The sequence below is a fragment of the Anthonomus grandis genome, chromosome 5 (assembly GCF_022605725.1).
Source record: "Anthonomus grandis grandis chromosome 5, icAntGran1.3, whole genome shotgun sequence".
NCBI lineage: Eukaryota > Metazoa > Arthropoda > Insecta > Coleoptera > Curculionidae > Anthonomus > Anthonomus grandis.
In genome coordinates this window covers 146,600-164,108 of record NC_065550.1, presented here as the reverse complement: position 1 = coordinate 164,108, position 17,509 = coordinate 146,600, and the positions used below count along the sequence as shown (strand labels likewise).

Sequence of the window (17,509 nt, the reverse complement as noted above, 5' to 3'; positions counted from 1 at the left end):
CTTTTAAAGCAGCTACATTTATCTTGCAAATAAATTTTGAATCGCTTAAATCGAATAAGTGGTTTAGAATTTACACCGATTTTAATGATTCCACTTTCAATAGCTTCCCCCACCCCTACTATCGTTCGTACGTCAATAATTCATAAACCAAAATTATAGCAAATTATCTAGGCTTACTAAAAATAATATCAAAAGTCTAAGTTAATATTTAAGTTTTCGGAGAAAAAGACGTTTCTTTTATTTAATTTTTAGTTGCGCCCTCTTGCGGTGAAATACGGAACTTAAAAATAATTTCCAGAATTTTCTCATGGCCACTTTTATAATAATAAAAAAAATTCCATTGTTGCCAGATGTACAGGTCCTGAGATACAGCCGCTTACCTCGCTTATTTGGCCACCCTGTACATTATTAAAGAGGGAAAACATAGCATCATTTGTGTATTTGTTATTTAAAAATCCAAATGTTGAGGAGTGAGTATTTTAAATTTCAGTAGAAATGATAGGAGCCTTTTTTTCACTAATCTTTCAATAATTTTTGATAGTGGGGGAAGAAAAGCAATTGGGCGATGGTTGGAAGACTGATCTTTATCTTCTCCTTTATGTAGAGGAATTATTATTGCCTTCTAAAGGCAGTTGGGAAAAACTCTTTTTTGAAAAAACAGGTTGATTAAATTTGTAAGTTGGTTTAATTTACACTCTGGCAGGTTTAGAAACATGTTCAACGTGAGTCCATCGGTTCCAGAAGACCTCTTATTTTTGATTTCCCTAATCGTACTGCGAAGCTCAGGTAATACTATTGGCGTAAAGAAAAAACTGTGTAAATTCTCATCTGCACTAGAAAGATATGAAAGTGGATCGTGGGTAGGAGCTATGGTACTCATTAGATTCTTCGCTACATTTACAAAATAATTGTTGAGGTTCTCAGAAGAGGTAGAGATAGTATTGGACTCATTATTGGATATAGAGATATTATTGGATAGTATTTGGAGAAGGTTTATTTCTCAGATTATTAACAATCGACCATGATTCTTTAGCGACCTTTTCAGACTTTGCCAGTCTCCTGGTTACAAAATAATTTTGTTGAAACCTGAAATCTTGAAACCAAAATAATTTTGTTGAAAACCTGACTGAAATAAAACAAAGCCAGTTACCAATAAAGAAAATAATATTATGAATGTATTAGCATATTTTACTGCATATCCACAAGCTTCAATTAAAAGTGCTAAGGATGATTTAAGTTTATTTTATTATTCAATTCAAAAAATATTAGTCACTTATAAAATGCATGCATACAAGTTCACTAAAGTTCTGGCTTTGAAACCACAAGACTATCACAAAAAGTTAGAATTACTTGTTGTTTTCAACTTGATGGAGCCCCGCCTCACTGTAGACACAGTGTAAGAAGAGACACGTTTGATGATAGATGGTTTAGGCATAGGGACCATGGGATTGGCCGGTGAGATCGCCAGATCTGACAACTCTTGATTTTTATTTGTGGGGTAATATAAAGGAAAGGGTATACGCAATACCAGTAAAGAAGAGCTACGTCAACAAGTTATTACCTGTGTCACCGCGGCAACGGCGCCTAGAAAGATTGTTCATATTTTGTTGCTTCAGAATTTCCCAATTGATAGAAGTTGCGCGCTTATATAATTATCAAAACCTATTCTGGGGCACAAACTGCAAATCAAAGATCGATTGAACTCGCACAGTCGTTCACTGCGCTGACTGTAAGCGAGGCATGAACCTTTAATGTACGGTGACCAAAGACGATATGACGCGTCCCAGAGAAACAGGGTACGCGCGTTAAAAATAATATGCAAAGAGTACGATGGCAAATTAAGCCAGTTGATGGATGTTCAACTGGTAGTTAGAAATGATAAAGCTGCTAAGTTACATTAAAAAATAAACCTTTTGGAAAATCAGATTAGCAGACAGCATGAACAATGGTGGTAATGTTAGATCGTCTCCACTTCATTTTGAGGAGATTATCTCTGAGATGAATGAGCGTAATATCCAAAAAAAAAATTGTTAATTTTAATGTCGCTGAGCAACCATCAAATTTGGAAAAAGAAAAAAAAATACACAGGGAAAAATCTGCTATTAATGAAATTTTAACATACATACAATATACAAGGTGTCCCACTTGGATTGATATAAAGAAATATCTTGGTTGTTTGTTGACCGATATTTTTCATTTTTGCTAGGAGGCTGTATGGTTATAAGGCGCACATTTTGCCCAGGGTACGAAATCCGATATTAATGTTTACAAAGATGCGCAACCTACATTTATCAAAACCCTAATAGTAATATCTTTACCATTCTTAAGAAGTAATATATTTTATTAAATCCATTTGGATCCTGTTGTCTCTTAGCGAACCAAATATCTAAATTGCCTCTCAGGTCAATTAAGTGTAAATTTCCGTTTCCATAATGACAGAAAAATCATATTTTTTTGATCCCTGATTATACAATGATTATTTCCGTATTACAATTTACATGGTTTTGTTATAAGTAAATTGTCACACAACATTTGTAAGATTCCTCTTTAGCTTTTATTGATAACTTAAACTTCATCCCTACTAACCAGAAGTTAACTTTTCCCAATACATTTGCAAATTTGTTAAGGCTACGTTTTCTTTTGTTAATAGCTTAGCAGCAAGGAAATAATTGAAACACCGCCAGAGAGTCCTATAAAGCCCCCTAAAAAGAAGACTACAGTTCAGCCAACATTGAAGCATTTTGTTTTATCTCCACCAAAAAGTTTTTCTCGTCCGAAAACTCCTGCAAAGACTGAAAATGAAAGCAGCGATCAAAAACAACTGGTATCCAGAGCACAATACGAAAAACAACAAGAGGTAGTAGAAAAGGCCGAAATTGATTTTGTTAGATTACAAAGTACTGTGGAAAACGTCGATATGGCACTGTTACCAGATAAAGGACAAATAATGAAACTTAGAGTAAAGTAAGTATATCATAATACAAGGTGTTTCATTCGGAAAGGATTATATTTTAAACGCAAATAAAAGTTATATAGAAGACTCCACAATTTATAGGTCTATTGCCCCTTATGATTATCATTAATTAGATTTTAAAACTGTGATTACTATTCTATAAATACCTTTTTTGCTTCGATTCTTTAGGAAGTTTCATATAACACTGACGTTAATTAATGAGTCAACTATTTACAGTGTTCTCTACTGTGTTGTTGACATATTTGTTCCAGTTATTCAATATACATTTTTTCCTTGGTTAATAATAAAAAGAAAACACCACATAAAGAGTATAAAACTTGAAGTCGATTACATAGTGTAGAAGCCACCATCTCTTTAAAATTTTGAGTGATCTCGCCCGCTGGCGCCACCATAATACGGTCGTTTTAGAAATTTGAGCAGTGTTTCATTCATGTATTTAAATGCCAATATATTTGTCACAAAACTCAGTCTTACTACCCTAAAGTATCTAAAAAAAACGATTATATAAAACAAAAATTACATTATTTCAACAAAAATATATTTTTTGTGATAATTTAATGAGTCCCGGGCTCCAGTTAAACGCGTACTTTCACCGGACTAGTGTAAGAAATGTCAGATGTTACCTGTCATAGGCAACAGGCGCGTACAGTGCCAGCTCTAGATTACTTTATTAGATAAATGTTTATTATTTTAGTTAAAATGTTTTAATTTTTTTTTGATATTTTGTTATATACAAATGGGAACAAAATAAGCTGACATCAAAATAGCATTTTTTGACACACTTTTAATTTGACTTGGCAAAATGGTTTTCGTTACCTACAACGTTTGCGTAGTGATTCCTTACACTTTTGGTATAAACATGATTTTGACTCGAAATAAAAAAAGGTCACGACCACTTAGGTCGCGCTCGTGAGCATGGTTCAATATTCTGGTACCGATATTATTTTTATAATAGGTATACGACCCTGCGCTTTTCTTTATAGATTATTGTTTTCATAAAAAATTAAACAGTCACAGGTCGCCTCTAAAACAAAAATTTAGAAATCCATTATTATATTTAAAACAAAAATTAGCCAAATTTTCGGCAAGTTCATGAAAGAGTTGTACTGGGGGTTAAGGCTTAAGTACTTATATAAAAAAAGTGTTTTTGGCTGTCACATTACGCTTGTAATGTTAGACATATACAGGGTGCCTCCGATTAAGTTGGCACTATTGGCACCGTCTATAGATTACAACAAGTCAGACCACTCGAGCGGCCCTGAAATCGATTGCCCCACCCCCCGTTCCTCACCTCGCCATGCATCGGCTGGGTAGAACCCAGGTTTAGTTTTCGCAAGTACGTTAACTTGTGTGAATCCGTTTCGCGAGAGAGTTTTTGCTTGTAGCGTTTTAGACAATAATTTGGTTACATACTACTTGTATAAATATAATTACCCAATAATAAAGTAGTATGTATTTCATCCCTATATGTTAAATATTTTGTTCTGTATTTTATGTTTTACATAAAAGTATTACAATCTTAAAAAATAGTTTATTATTTATTTTCTCCCCCTAATGTTACTGGAATAGTTTTAGTCGATTTTACAACCTATTATCCCAAACCAACACACCCCACTTCTTTTTGTCGGCCACCAATGTCGGCGTTTAAGACCCGGTAAATTTTGATATTTTAACATATTTTATATATATTTACTATATCCACAAATGAATACAAAGTATATAATTTACAAAACTACTTATTTAGCGCTTATTATGATAATTTTTTGTTATTCTTTTGCGCTTTTGTATTTTTAAAACGACCTAATTCAAAAATTAAAATAACCCATACCGAATTTAAATTATTTTATATTTTTTAGTGCGTTTAAATGTGTTTTTTAATTGTTTATTTATTTTGACTTTTTTGAATATTCATCTCTAAAATTTCAACAAATATTAAGTAAAAACTTGTATTTTTTGATAAGACTCCTAAAAATGTAGAAAATTTAAACAATTCAAAAAGTAAGGTTTTTTTCAAATTCACTTTTTATATATTATATTTGACTTAAAAGGCAGCCATTTTGAATCCGTCATATTAAACGCTTCCAATTTATTTAAAAGTTCAAATTCATTGAACTGATCAAAACTTCTAGATACACCAATTTTAGAAAAGGGAAACTCAAAAACATTTTAAAAACTGTCCTTGTTATCGAAAGCCAAGCACCTACACAATTTGAAAACAATCTGACAAGTAGAAGTTATAGTTTAAATAGAATTCTTAGATTTGTTATATACATACATACAAACATTGCTACATAAAGGCAAAGAAGTGAAGCTAATATAAAAAATGTGTAAAAACGTTAATAATTAAGAAACACTGTCATATAAACACATTCTATTCCAGTCCTATAAAAAAAGTTTTTATTTTATGACTTAAAATACTTCTTATGAATACTCCTCGTATAAAAATAATCAGCGCGCCTCAGAATTTGCTTTCATCGATATTTAAAAATGTAAAAATATACATTTTACATAAATCAAAAGATCGTCGCTCCAAATTATACGGTTTAAAATATTATCATTAGCTTCATATGCATTACGTAACCAGTTGCAAAAAGCAGGTCTTCTTTCGTTATCGCCAGGCAACAATGTTTGTACTGGTCGATACTTATATGGCACAAATTTGTGTTTCTTTAAGACCCGCCAAATTGTTACTAAGCTCACACCGTAAGCTCTTGCTAAATCTTTAGTTGAGTTTTCCATATGAGCTTCAAAATATGCCAAAATAGACATTTCAACATCCTCGCTTACTATAAATTAGTGTAAATAAACTTTTTTATTAAGAAAATTATTATCTTTTGATTTATGTAAAAATATACAGGGGATTCCATTTAACAGAAGTACATTTTTCACATTTTCTCGAAAACGCAATGTTCAATTTTTTTTCTGTTTTCACCATTTTAATCAACAGAAAAAATCCTACTAGTTTGCTAATTTAACCGACCCTGTATTGTACTGTACCCGCCATCGGTATTTGATTCTGATCTACGGTCTGGATCCAGATCTGGATTCTGATAAACCTGTCAAATAATATAAACAGCATTGTTTGACAGGTGGAAAGTTGGTTTTTGGCAGGTGACCAAAATCAATTATCTATGACGGGTATAATAGTAGCAACCATATTTCTAACATTTTGGCCACCTTTTAAAAAATGTAAATAGTAAATTAAAGGCTGGTGTTTTGACTGGTGCCCAAAATCATAGAAATATGACGGCTACAATACAGTTTTCCAAACGAGGCAAATTAAGCCTTTTTATTTCTAAGCTGACACAAGAGCGCCACCAGTAATTAGTTTTATTACAATACGTTTGATGTCTTTGACGACATTGAAACAAGGCTGTATAGTAGTAAAAAAAGAGGAAATAAAAGTACAATGTGGGAATGGTGTTGAGTGTGTTGAAAAAACCATCAACTTCAATTTCTTTTTGTTTGTTTCATTTCATTTGCTTTCATTGAATGAAATAAAAGAATAAAATGGGCATGACTAAAAAAATAATTTAATTAAACAACTTTTTTAACTTCTAATTATTATACTTTTTCATTCCCTTATTTATTGCAGATAGATAGCCTGTGATTGTCAAATGGCAGGAAGAAGCAGTCATTTTTTTTTAATTGGTGAAGTCGACAATGGAGTGTCCTGTAAAAAAAATATTAGAAATATTAAAAATTATATTTTAACTTCTTTTCTCACCATATTTGAGGAAGCAGGATGCCCTGTGGTTCTCGAATGGAATGAAAGATTGTCTGTCATTTAATGCTAAAATTAAATGGTTGACCTAATTCTTGCATCTAATCCTGGTCTTCCAGATATTCTTCTTCATCGTCTGATTCTTCATTTAAATTTATGATGAATCGGTCTCCCCTATTTAACATGATGTGATTTATGGTGTAGTTTCTATATTCTTCTTCAAACCTAATTATTTTTTGTTCTGTTTTTGTCCACAGATCTGTCCCTATACGCTTAACTTCTTCCTTAATAACCTCTAGGACCCTGCTATCAAATTTTGGATACTTATTGCTTCTTCTAATGCTCCTTTTGAGTTGTCCCCAAATCAACTTAATTTGATTAAACACACAATAGTAGGGAGGTAATCTTAAAATGGTATGAGGATGCTGTTCAGCAATTTGGTCGACCCTATATTGCTTTTCCCATGACTTGCTATGAAGAACTTTAAGTAGTTCTTTTTTGGTGTACGATTCATGAAAATACAAATCATGCCTTACCAAAAAGTCTTGGATATCCTACTTCGTACTGGATGAATTGAGGATTTTTTTCCAGTAGTCTCGAATGATAAGAAGCATTGTCCGTGAGCATTTAAACATTTCCTACATATATTTGGCACCTAGGCCCACGCCATTGGTCAAGTTTAAATGTTAATCCAATCAGGTACGAGGCGCGAAATCCGCGTACGGAATGGAAATTGGTGCCAATCACGCGTACAGAAAGTAATAGTCGTATTAGTTGTGCATTAGCTGTAAATACGAGGTGACTGATTTCTCGACGCCATGGATGATGCAATGAAATGGTACATTGTACAATGGTACACTGTTCAAATCGCTAACATTATCTTCTTCTTTTTGCATCCACGGTCCCCAAAACACAGTACTAGAATTTTCCCAGGGCCGAAACATTTTAAAGCTTTTAAAAATCAACACACAACGTCCACAATTACAAATAATCGAAACACACACTTTCATAAAAAAACCAACAGCCAAAACAATCAGTTTGCTCATTTATAGCACTACTGACCTACTAAATTTCATTTACCGCGCCGAAGTCAGGGGCACCACCCCTCCCTAACGAATACATAAACGCAAAATAAGAACACAGCTGGGTGAAGTCCTTTTAAAAAACTTTATTATCACAAAAACGTACTTAAATCTATGGAACAATTAATATGAACAGCAACTAGGCTTTTACACTATATTAATGTTACCGTTTAATTAGTTACGGTTACTTATATATACACTTTTTTTTTAATGGTAAACACAAGCACAAGAGAAAAGTCCTATGCTATCCGCTTGCGCGAAGATATTTGTTGCGTTTATCTTGAATCGCTGTAGGTTGTATGCGTCGCAAAATATGTGAGGTGGAAGCCCGTTCCACTTATTGCTATATCAGCGTTAAATATTAGTTATTAGATATTACTCCTCCACCATTAGAACATTCAACGTCCTCGTTGATCAATTTTTCTAAAACCTTTGTTGGAATGGCCTTAAGGTGTTTTTGTTTTTGCCAAAAGTAAATTACTAAAGCTAAGATGCATACAAATATAATACAAGTAATTACGAGTACAGTGTGGGCGGTATTCCATAGGGTATTAAACGTCTGGGGGTGGGGTTGCCACGTTTACATGAAGTCTTCCTGGATTTTTCAGATGTCTAATTTGCAAGTTGAGGGACAGATTTGTCGGCTGGAGTTTTTCAATTTTAGGTATAGTAAAGGAAATATTATTTGAGGATAAGAAGGAGTATTTTTGTTGATTTATGATAACATCACATTGGCTGAAAATGAGAGCACAGTCCTGTAGGGTTACTTTTTGGAAGTGAAAACAATTCTCGTATACAATTTCTGGGGATTTTGTACAAAAAAGTAAGGATTTGTTATGAGTCACTGTGTGTATTTGGTAGTTGTTTTGTGCTTTAGCGTAACGACAGTTTGTTGGTGGTGAACAGCTATTAGCAATGGGATCAGAGCACATCCAATTGGAACTGATTTCTAAGCATTGGCTATACCACAATTTAGTACAGTAATATTTACTAGGACTAACAAGTATTTTTGTTTCATTATTTGATATAGGATATACATATTTTAAATCACATAGTTTTTGTTCGAAAATAGGAATTTTGATTGCTAGAATTGCCAAATCGCTTAAAACTAGGAGGCCAGTCTTACATACTAGTGTTAATTCAGATAAATGTTTTAGAGGCCATAGAGCATTTTCGGGATAGTATTTTTCAAGATTTTGCCAAATTTCTTCAACTTCTTTAAAACTCAATATTTCGAGATCTAGAGTCTCTAGATGAGCAAAAGAAATTATTCATAATAATTTTTCTAAGAACTCCCTAATACTTACAATCTGTGGATATTGGTTTTGCAGTAATAATAGCAAATTAATTTCGCCATAAAGGTTTTGTATTTCGGTTTAAAATTTTTCTGCGTTTTCATTAATAATTAAAAAATTTTTCTCGAAATTATTTACTATGTTTCCTACAAGAGAACTAAGGTCCTTGATTTATTTATTTATTTATTTATTTATTTATTACAAGTTCAGGTTGCAAACAGTACACAAGTACCAAAAAAGCATCCACTGTGTATATATAACAAACTTATGATAGGTTTACCAAATATTGTCTTAAATTTACATGTTACGTGTGTAGATACAATCAAAAAGAAAAGGGAAATTTAGATGAATACACTAATGAGATTAAATAGAGCGTAAATAATTACAAGTTCTGAATTAAATAAACAAAAATAAAATTATTCTATCTTTTTTAAAAAATAGGTTTTTAATTGGCGTTTGTAGGATCCTATCGGCGTTCTAAAAATATCCGAATTCAGAAAATTGTTGTAAAAATTAAAAACATTTTGAATTCTAGAAAGTGGAGAGTTCTGTCCTACGTTGGTTCGATAAAAATCAGCTGCAAACAAGTCTCGGTTTCTTGCATTTTGCCTTGGTATCCGTATATTAATGTGAGATAGAAGATAATGTAAATCGACGTGACAATTTACTATTTTGTAAAGCGTAAAAAGATCTGTGATATTTCTTCTGTATTCAAGAGTTAAAAATTTAAATTTGGCTCGTATAATGGTATAATTATGGTTATTTATTGGCATATTGGTCTTAAATCCTAGATATTTTAGAAACCTATTTTGTACCCGCTCTAGGCGCTTAATGTCTACATTGTACTTCGGATTCCATATTACTGAGGCAAAAGAAAGTTTACTGAGGACAAAAGCATTATATAAAGAGATAATTGAATTTGGGTTTTTAAAATCCGTTGAATTTCTTTTTATGAAACCAGCCATCTTATTGGACTCGCATATCACTCGCTCAATATGAGATTTAAAAGTCCATTTTTCATCCAGGATTACTCCCAGATCTCTAATCTCTACAACTCGTTTCAGATTACTGCTGTTTATAGAGTAAGGCGATATTATTTTGGTAATATTTTTAGTAAAAGAAATACAAAAGCACTTTGCAGAATTTAGAAAGAGACGATTTTTCTGACAGTATTGTTCAAGGCGCAAAAGGTCTTGTTGGATTTTAAGGCAGTCATCCATGGTCTCGATTTTCAAGTAGATTTTCAAATCATCTGCAAAAAGTAATATTTTACAGTGTTTAAAACATTTTTTTATTGAATTTATATATATTATAAAAAACAACGGACCCAGGTGACTGCCTTGCGGTACACCTGATGTTATGTCAAACCACTCGGATTTATGGCCATCAATAGTTACTCTACTTTTTCTACCTGTATTATAGGAACAGGATAATCTAATTATAGCAGGATCAACATCGACTTCTTCAAGCCTTTGTATTAATATTTCAGGATCAATTTTGTCGAATGCTTTACTGAAGTCGGTATATATCACATCCACTTGACCTTTGTTATCTATTGTTTTAGTGACAAATTCTGAAAAGCATAGTAGATTTGTTTCAAGAGATCTTTTAGGGTAAAAACCATGCTGTTCTTGAATAATTTTATGTTTTACACTCGGAAAAATTGTGTCGTACATAATTTTTTCCAGGATTTTGCCAAAAATGCATAACTTGCTAATGGGCCGATAGTTTGTCACGTCCTCCCTATCACCATTTTTAAAAATTGGTGAAATTTCACTTAATTTCCATTTTTGAGGAAAAACTCCTGATCTTAACGACTTATTGAATATAATGCCTAGTGGCTTGACCAAGCTATTTGCGCAGTTCCTTACCAAGATAGGTGGAATATTATCTGGCCCAGGACTTTTATTTACATCTAAATTTTTACATATCTCAAGGATTTTATTTTCTGAAATTTCGTATATTTTAATATTACTTTTATTAAAAACAACTGGATTTGATGTATTATAAACACTCTTAAAAGATTGAGCAAACAAATTGCTTACATCCCTGCCACCTTTTGCAGAAATATTACCTAATTTTACGGCGTGTGGAATAGACACATTGTTTTTTCTCTTATTGCCAACAAAACCCCAAAATTTCTTTGTATTTTCCAAAATGTTGGATTCTATGCTATTTATATACTCCTTATAGTCATTTTTTATCATTTGTTTAGATAGGGTTCTAAGCTCACAAAATCGATCGTATGATGCTCGATCACTGTATATTTTATATTTTTTATGGAGTTTGTTTTTTTCTTTTATTACTGCGATTGTTTCGAAACGAAAATAGATAGGAAAGTTGCCTTTAACTCTACGCACCGGAACTAATTTTTCTATAATTAGTTCTATTTTATGATAAAACTGGTCCACCAAGACATCTACGTGAGCGCCCGTTAAACATTGACTCCAATTGATTTCTGATAAGGATTGATTTATGTTATCGAAATTAGCTTTTTTAAAGTTATATATTTTATTATTTGAGGCTCGGAGAGGTCTCATGCAAGAAACTGACCAAGCAAATTCAATTGCTTTATGGTTAGCATTTTCTTTAACTAAACAGCTAAGAGATTGTTGTAGATTACTTACTAAGCCTCTATTACAAAGAACTAAATCTAGTATTTTACTTTTATAATTTTTCAAAAAATTATATTGTTTAAATTCAAGATAAGAAAACATGTCAAGAACTTCCGAAAACTTGTTCCCAGATTGGACTGACTCAAAGAACGATTCATTAATAATTGTACGCCAACTTACCGTTGACATGTTAAAATCTCCAACGATCAGGACAGAACTACTCTGCAATACATTTTCAAACCTAACCAAACCGCTTATAAAAGTTGTCATTGAATAATCACATCCAGGTGGAATATAGACACAACACACTAATACGTTCTCTCCAGTGTTGGATTTGATTGAGACCCAAATATCTTCACACTCCAGCTCTAGATCATATCGTCGGTTGGACTCCAGTGTTGATTTAACCGCCACTAGGCATCCTCCTCCATCCTTCTTCTTTGAGCTTGTTGTCTCTCGATCCCGGCGATATACCAAGTAACTGTCGCTAAAAAGCTCGCTTGATAAGATATTATTGTTTAGCCAGGTTTCGGTTAGGCAGATGACGTCATAATCGTTAAGGAGTAGATTTTGGGAGAAATCATTAGTTTTTGTACGGAGACCCTGTGTGTTTTGGTAGTATATATGTAGATTTTCAGCCATTATACTGAGCTAATTTTCTCATGGCATGATTAAATTTGGTGGCAAGTTACAGCTTTTCCAATACATCACAATCACTGATATGAATAATGCGCGAAGAATCATCTTTTCGAACAAATATCCTTCCATTCCTAGACCAGCAGTATTTATAGTTCTTGTTTTTAGCAGCAGATCTGGCTTCTTTAAAAATAATTTTATTTTTCATGGTAAGATGCTCATTAATATATATGCTGTCAGATATTCCTGGTATTGACATTTTTGGAGAACCATTTTCCTTTTCTAGCCGTTTTGCTTTTGCGGCTGCAAGAAATTTTTCTTTATCTCGGCGAGAAACAAACCGGACTATTATGTTTTTAGTTTTGTTTTTTGAATTCTTATTTAGTTGGACTCTTGTAACGTACTCAGTTATCTCGTTTTTAATTTCACATTTTACATACTGACCTATACTCTGAACAATGTTATTTAAATTTTCGTTTTCCCTTTCAGGTATACCTTGTATTTCAACATTGTTTAACCTTGATGTTTGGTCTAGTTCATCTAACTTGGTTTCCAGTGCAAGCACCTGTTGCTTAAGCGTGAGGTTTTCTTTTATTAGTTTGTCGGTATTACGCATCCACTCGTTCATTCTGTTCAGTTTTTCTTCAAAATCGGACACTTTATCTGAACAAAATGTAACGGAGTTGTATAGGCCGACCTGCTGTTCTCTTATTCCACGTAACTCAGATTTTAGGTCATCGATGGCAACCAGTAAGTCCTCATTTGTAGTTGTTGTGTGTAACAGTTGCATCCCAGTAGGATTACGGTGGGCATCGACTGAAATATTGTTTAATTGATTATTCGCCTGGACTAAACCACTCGTAGACTGCAGAGTTTCACCGATGGACTGGCGAGATAGGCGCGCGCTACGCACTGTAGTCCAGTCGGCACCGCTTTTACGTCGACAATCGGTACATTTCCACGCTACTCCGTCGGCGCGTAGTCCATCCAACTGCGAACCACTGATACCGAGACAATCACCGTGATAAAAACGCTCACAAAAACCGGTACACTGAATTCCTGGTTTTTTGCGATTTACTTTATTGTCGCAAATTTTACACGGCTTGTTTGACATTGTTTAATCTAATAGTGTTATTTACCAAACACTATTAGAGCAATAGTACTTAATAGACAATATTCTAGATATTTTTATGCACAAGTTGATATAACTTTTATGATATAAGGTGAGGTAAAACCTATCAAAAACTTGGGTTGAACGTAAGCGCGATGTATATACGTGCGACTCGACCGGCTTCACGTATAAAAGTTTTCTGCATAGTGTCAATTTGATGTTGTTCTAAAATGTGCAAATTTTGCGAAATAGTCTCCAGGTCATTATTGTCTATATTACCAGTTATGAATTTGATGCCGCTTCCCAGGAAGTTCATTAAACCGCGTTTATTATGATTTTTAGCTATTGAGTTGTTTTTATACAAATTTAACTTTGCAAAGGTGTCATAGGTGTCTTGTAAATCTTTTGATATATAATACAGTTGGGAATGTGATGCTCAATTATCAAAGAATATGTGCTACGTAGGTTTTTAGATAATTGATACAGGGTCGACTTAATTAACTTAATATTAGTTATGTTAAAAGGAACATATGTTGTATGATAATAGCTTACAACTAGAGCGGGGGAGACATCTTCTAGGTAATATCCGGGGAGTTTTTGGGTTTGAAGGTTCTGGCAAGGGTTGATCTGGCTCCGAAGGGTCAGGATCAGGGGGCTGGAAAGTAATTGGATTTTTTCTTATTTTTTTGATCTTTCGGATATGCGTCGTTGTTGGTTTTTTCTTTGAAATAGCTGTTATTTTGTTTCCAGTTATTTTAGTTACTTTTGTAGGTATGAATTGAGGATTTATCTTTTATGGGTGGTTTTCTTGTATACGGTTTAATTTAGCGTTAGTTGGGGGATTTGTGCTACGCTTTTGTTTAAACTTTTGAGTATTTTTGGTTTGTTTTTGATACGCCTTTTTGTATACTGCGTCATGAAAGGGAGCGAGTTCTTGTTTCCTTTTTTCGTTGTATTGTTCGAATATCTTGAGACCATTATCAAGGTTGGGTTCATTAAGATAAGGGCCATATAAGATGGAGAATGGAGAGTGGCCAGTAGTAGAATGTATGCTTTGATGATCTACATTATTATTATTTGTTGATTCATTGTATCGTTCATTAAACACAAAATCAGCGAGTACGAAATCGCAGAGGTTTGTAACTGATATATCAGCATTAGGGGCAGTTGTTTCGGTATCTCGAGTTTCATTAGTTTCTTGGGTATTAAGCTCGATCCTTGAAAGAGCGTCAGCAAGATGATTTTCTTTTCCTTGTTTTTGAATTCCTCAAGTTTTAGTCGCCAACGGAAACGAGAGTTTGGTTCTTTGATTTTTGACAGCCATACTAAAGGGTTATGATCAGTCTCTATAAGAAAGTGTTGACCATAGAGGTAAGGGCGAAAATGCTTTGTAGAATCTACAATTGCAAGTAACTCTTTCTCAATTGTGGAGTAATTCCTTTCAACTGAATCGAGGGTACGAGAGTAATAACCTATAGGGTGGTCATTTTGAGAGAGTACACTGCCAATAGCGATGTTAGAGGCATCTGTTGTGCGCTTGAAGGGTTTACTAAAATCGGGGAACTGTAAAATTGGGGAGTTGGAGATGAGTTCTTTGCATTTCTGAAATGCGTGTTTGTATTCGTCATTGTTGGGATTAATTGTAGAACCTTTATGCAAGCACTTTGTGAGAGGGAACGTTATTTTAGAAAAAATTTTGATAAATCGCTGGTAATATCCAACGAGTCCAAGGAATGCTTTGATTTCCTTTTGGTTTTACGGTATGGTGTAACGCTGAATGGCATCAATTTTTGAAGGGTTAGGTTTTATTCCTTCAGGAGTGATAATGTGACCTAGAAATGCTACTTCTTTGCATAAAAATTCTGACTTATTGGGTTGGACTTTAAGGTTTACTTCTTTTATTTTTTTTTAAATTTTTCTTATGTGGTCGATATGTCCATGTAAATAAATCAAAACTTGTACAAGTATTCTCGAAAAATTTCGTCCATCATGCGTTGGAATATCGCTGGAGCGTTTTTAAGGCCAAACGGCATACGTAAATATTCATAGTGTCCGTTATTTACAGTGAAAGCTGTTTTTTCGATGGATTTTGGGTCCATTTCGCTCTGATGGAACCCTTGAGCAAAATCTAATATCACAAAATAAGTGCATTTTCCTAAATTGTCCAAGATTTCTTCAATTCTAGGAAGAGGCCAAATTTCTTCTAGGGTGTCATCATTTAGACGACGATAACCAATAACAAGTCGGAATCTCTTTTTTCCAGAGGCATCTGGCTTCTTTGGTACTATCCAGACGGAGGCTGAATAAGGAGAGATGGACGGTCGGATTATTTTATTATCTAATAGTTTTTGAATTTGCGACTGAATTTCGGAGTTCATAGCAGGAGGATGTCTGAAAGATTTGACATAGATGGTCTTTTAGTTTTTGTTCGGATACAGTGTTTCGTTTGACTGGTAAATGAGAGGTCACAATTTTAGTAATACATTATCTGTTTAAATTCATGGCAAAGGGGAATGATTTTGGATTTTTCAAGTGGGGTTAAGTGATCGAATCTTAGCATTTTTTCGGGGTCAATACTTTTTGAATTTGTACTAGAGAGATTGACTAAATCGAATTGGTCTTCAGGTACGACTTCTATTCTTTGATGAAAGTTTATTTGGGTTTTAGAGGTTTGAGTTGGGAATTCTACAAGTTCATTTTTAACTTCGACCAAACAATTAGGGATGATGTGGTCTTTTATGTTTAAGGATGGTAAAACAGCAATACCTTTTTCCAAGTTAACGGGAATGGTTAGGAAATTCACATTAAAATTCCGGACAGGGTGTGGTAAAAGCTTGTTGTAGGCTAGAGAGAATGGAATTTATATGTTATGAAGGGTTAGAGTTTTGTTTGTCATAGTTAATAAGAGCTTGAAGTCGTTTAAGGTTTTTTGTGCCTATTAGAGCGTTAAAGTCATTATGCCAGTTTAAAATGCGCATGTTAAATGTTTCGGGAATGCCTAATTCTTCTAATAAATTTATTCTTAAGTTTTGGGTTTCTTTATAAACTTTTTTACATGCTGTAACTTCAAAAGGTTCAATGAATATTTTGTTTGGATATAGATTTGCAATTTTTGGGGTAATGATGGAGTCGGAAGCGCCAGAGTCAATAAGGGTGGTAATTTGTTTTTTTTTGAAAGATAAAAGTAGGGCAGCTCTATTTTTTGAGCTATATTATTTAAGTTGATGGTTGGATATAGGCTTCGTCTTGAAAATTTTCTGAAGAATCAGTAGAATATTGATTAGAGGGTGTAGCTTCGTAGTTTTGGTCGTCGAAATCCTGAATATGGTAATGATAATCGGAGTTTTGGAGGTTGGAGGCTTCATTAGTATCAGGGGATTGTTCGAGAACATATGGATCAGCATTGTTGTGGTCGGGATATATTTCTACATTGGTTAGTTCTTCGGCTATGAAGTCTTTAGGTCCTGAGGGTTGAAAAATATTATCGTTTCGCCATTGAGATTGAGGTTGCCTTTGATAGGACATTCTGGATGGTCCTGCTGTAGAGATCGACATTGGGGTTTGGGACAGGCTTGTGTGTAGGAGCAAATACATTCTTTGGTTTTCCACAGACTTGGGCATTTGTGGGATAATGTCTCTGAACGGGTCTAGATTGTATTGGAACGGGTTGGCTAGGGAATGTATAATCTGATGGGAATAACATTGGTCTTAAATGTGGGTTCAATTGTTGAGGCTGATTAGTAGATCTGTAGTTTTGATTTTGTGAAACTTGATTATTAGGGTTTGGATGTGTTGCAAATTAGTTAAAGTTGCGACGCAAAGTTGAATTGGTATTAGTGAAATTTACTTGAGATTCAATCATATTGTAATTGAGTACATGGGTATAGGCATCGTCAAGTGTGTTGAGCTGCTGTAACATAAGCAAAGTTTTGAGGGTGTGTGGTGAATTAGCAGTTAAAATTAATACAGATGTTTTTTCAATTTGGCTTGGCAGGGTTAATTTTGCACTATTATTATCTACTTCACAATTAATTTTTGCTATTAATTTTTGTACAAAAGTTTTTAGCCTATC

The 17,509-nt window shown here is 33.7% G+C and overlaps 1 protein-coding gene across 1 annotated transcript in view; it reads left to right on the top strand.

The window, feature by feature from the left end:
- Positions 1-17,509, top strand: part of LOC126736022 (transcription termination factor 2) — a 103,069-nt gene that overhangs the window by 17,592 nt on the left and 67,968 nt on the right. The window contains exon 11 of the mRNA XM_050440211.1: positions 2,651-2,964. Within this exon, the coding sequence (XP_050296168.1) occupies positions 2,651-2,964 (314 nt within the window). The remainder of the gene's footprint in view (positions 1-2,650; positions 2,965-17,509) is intronic.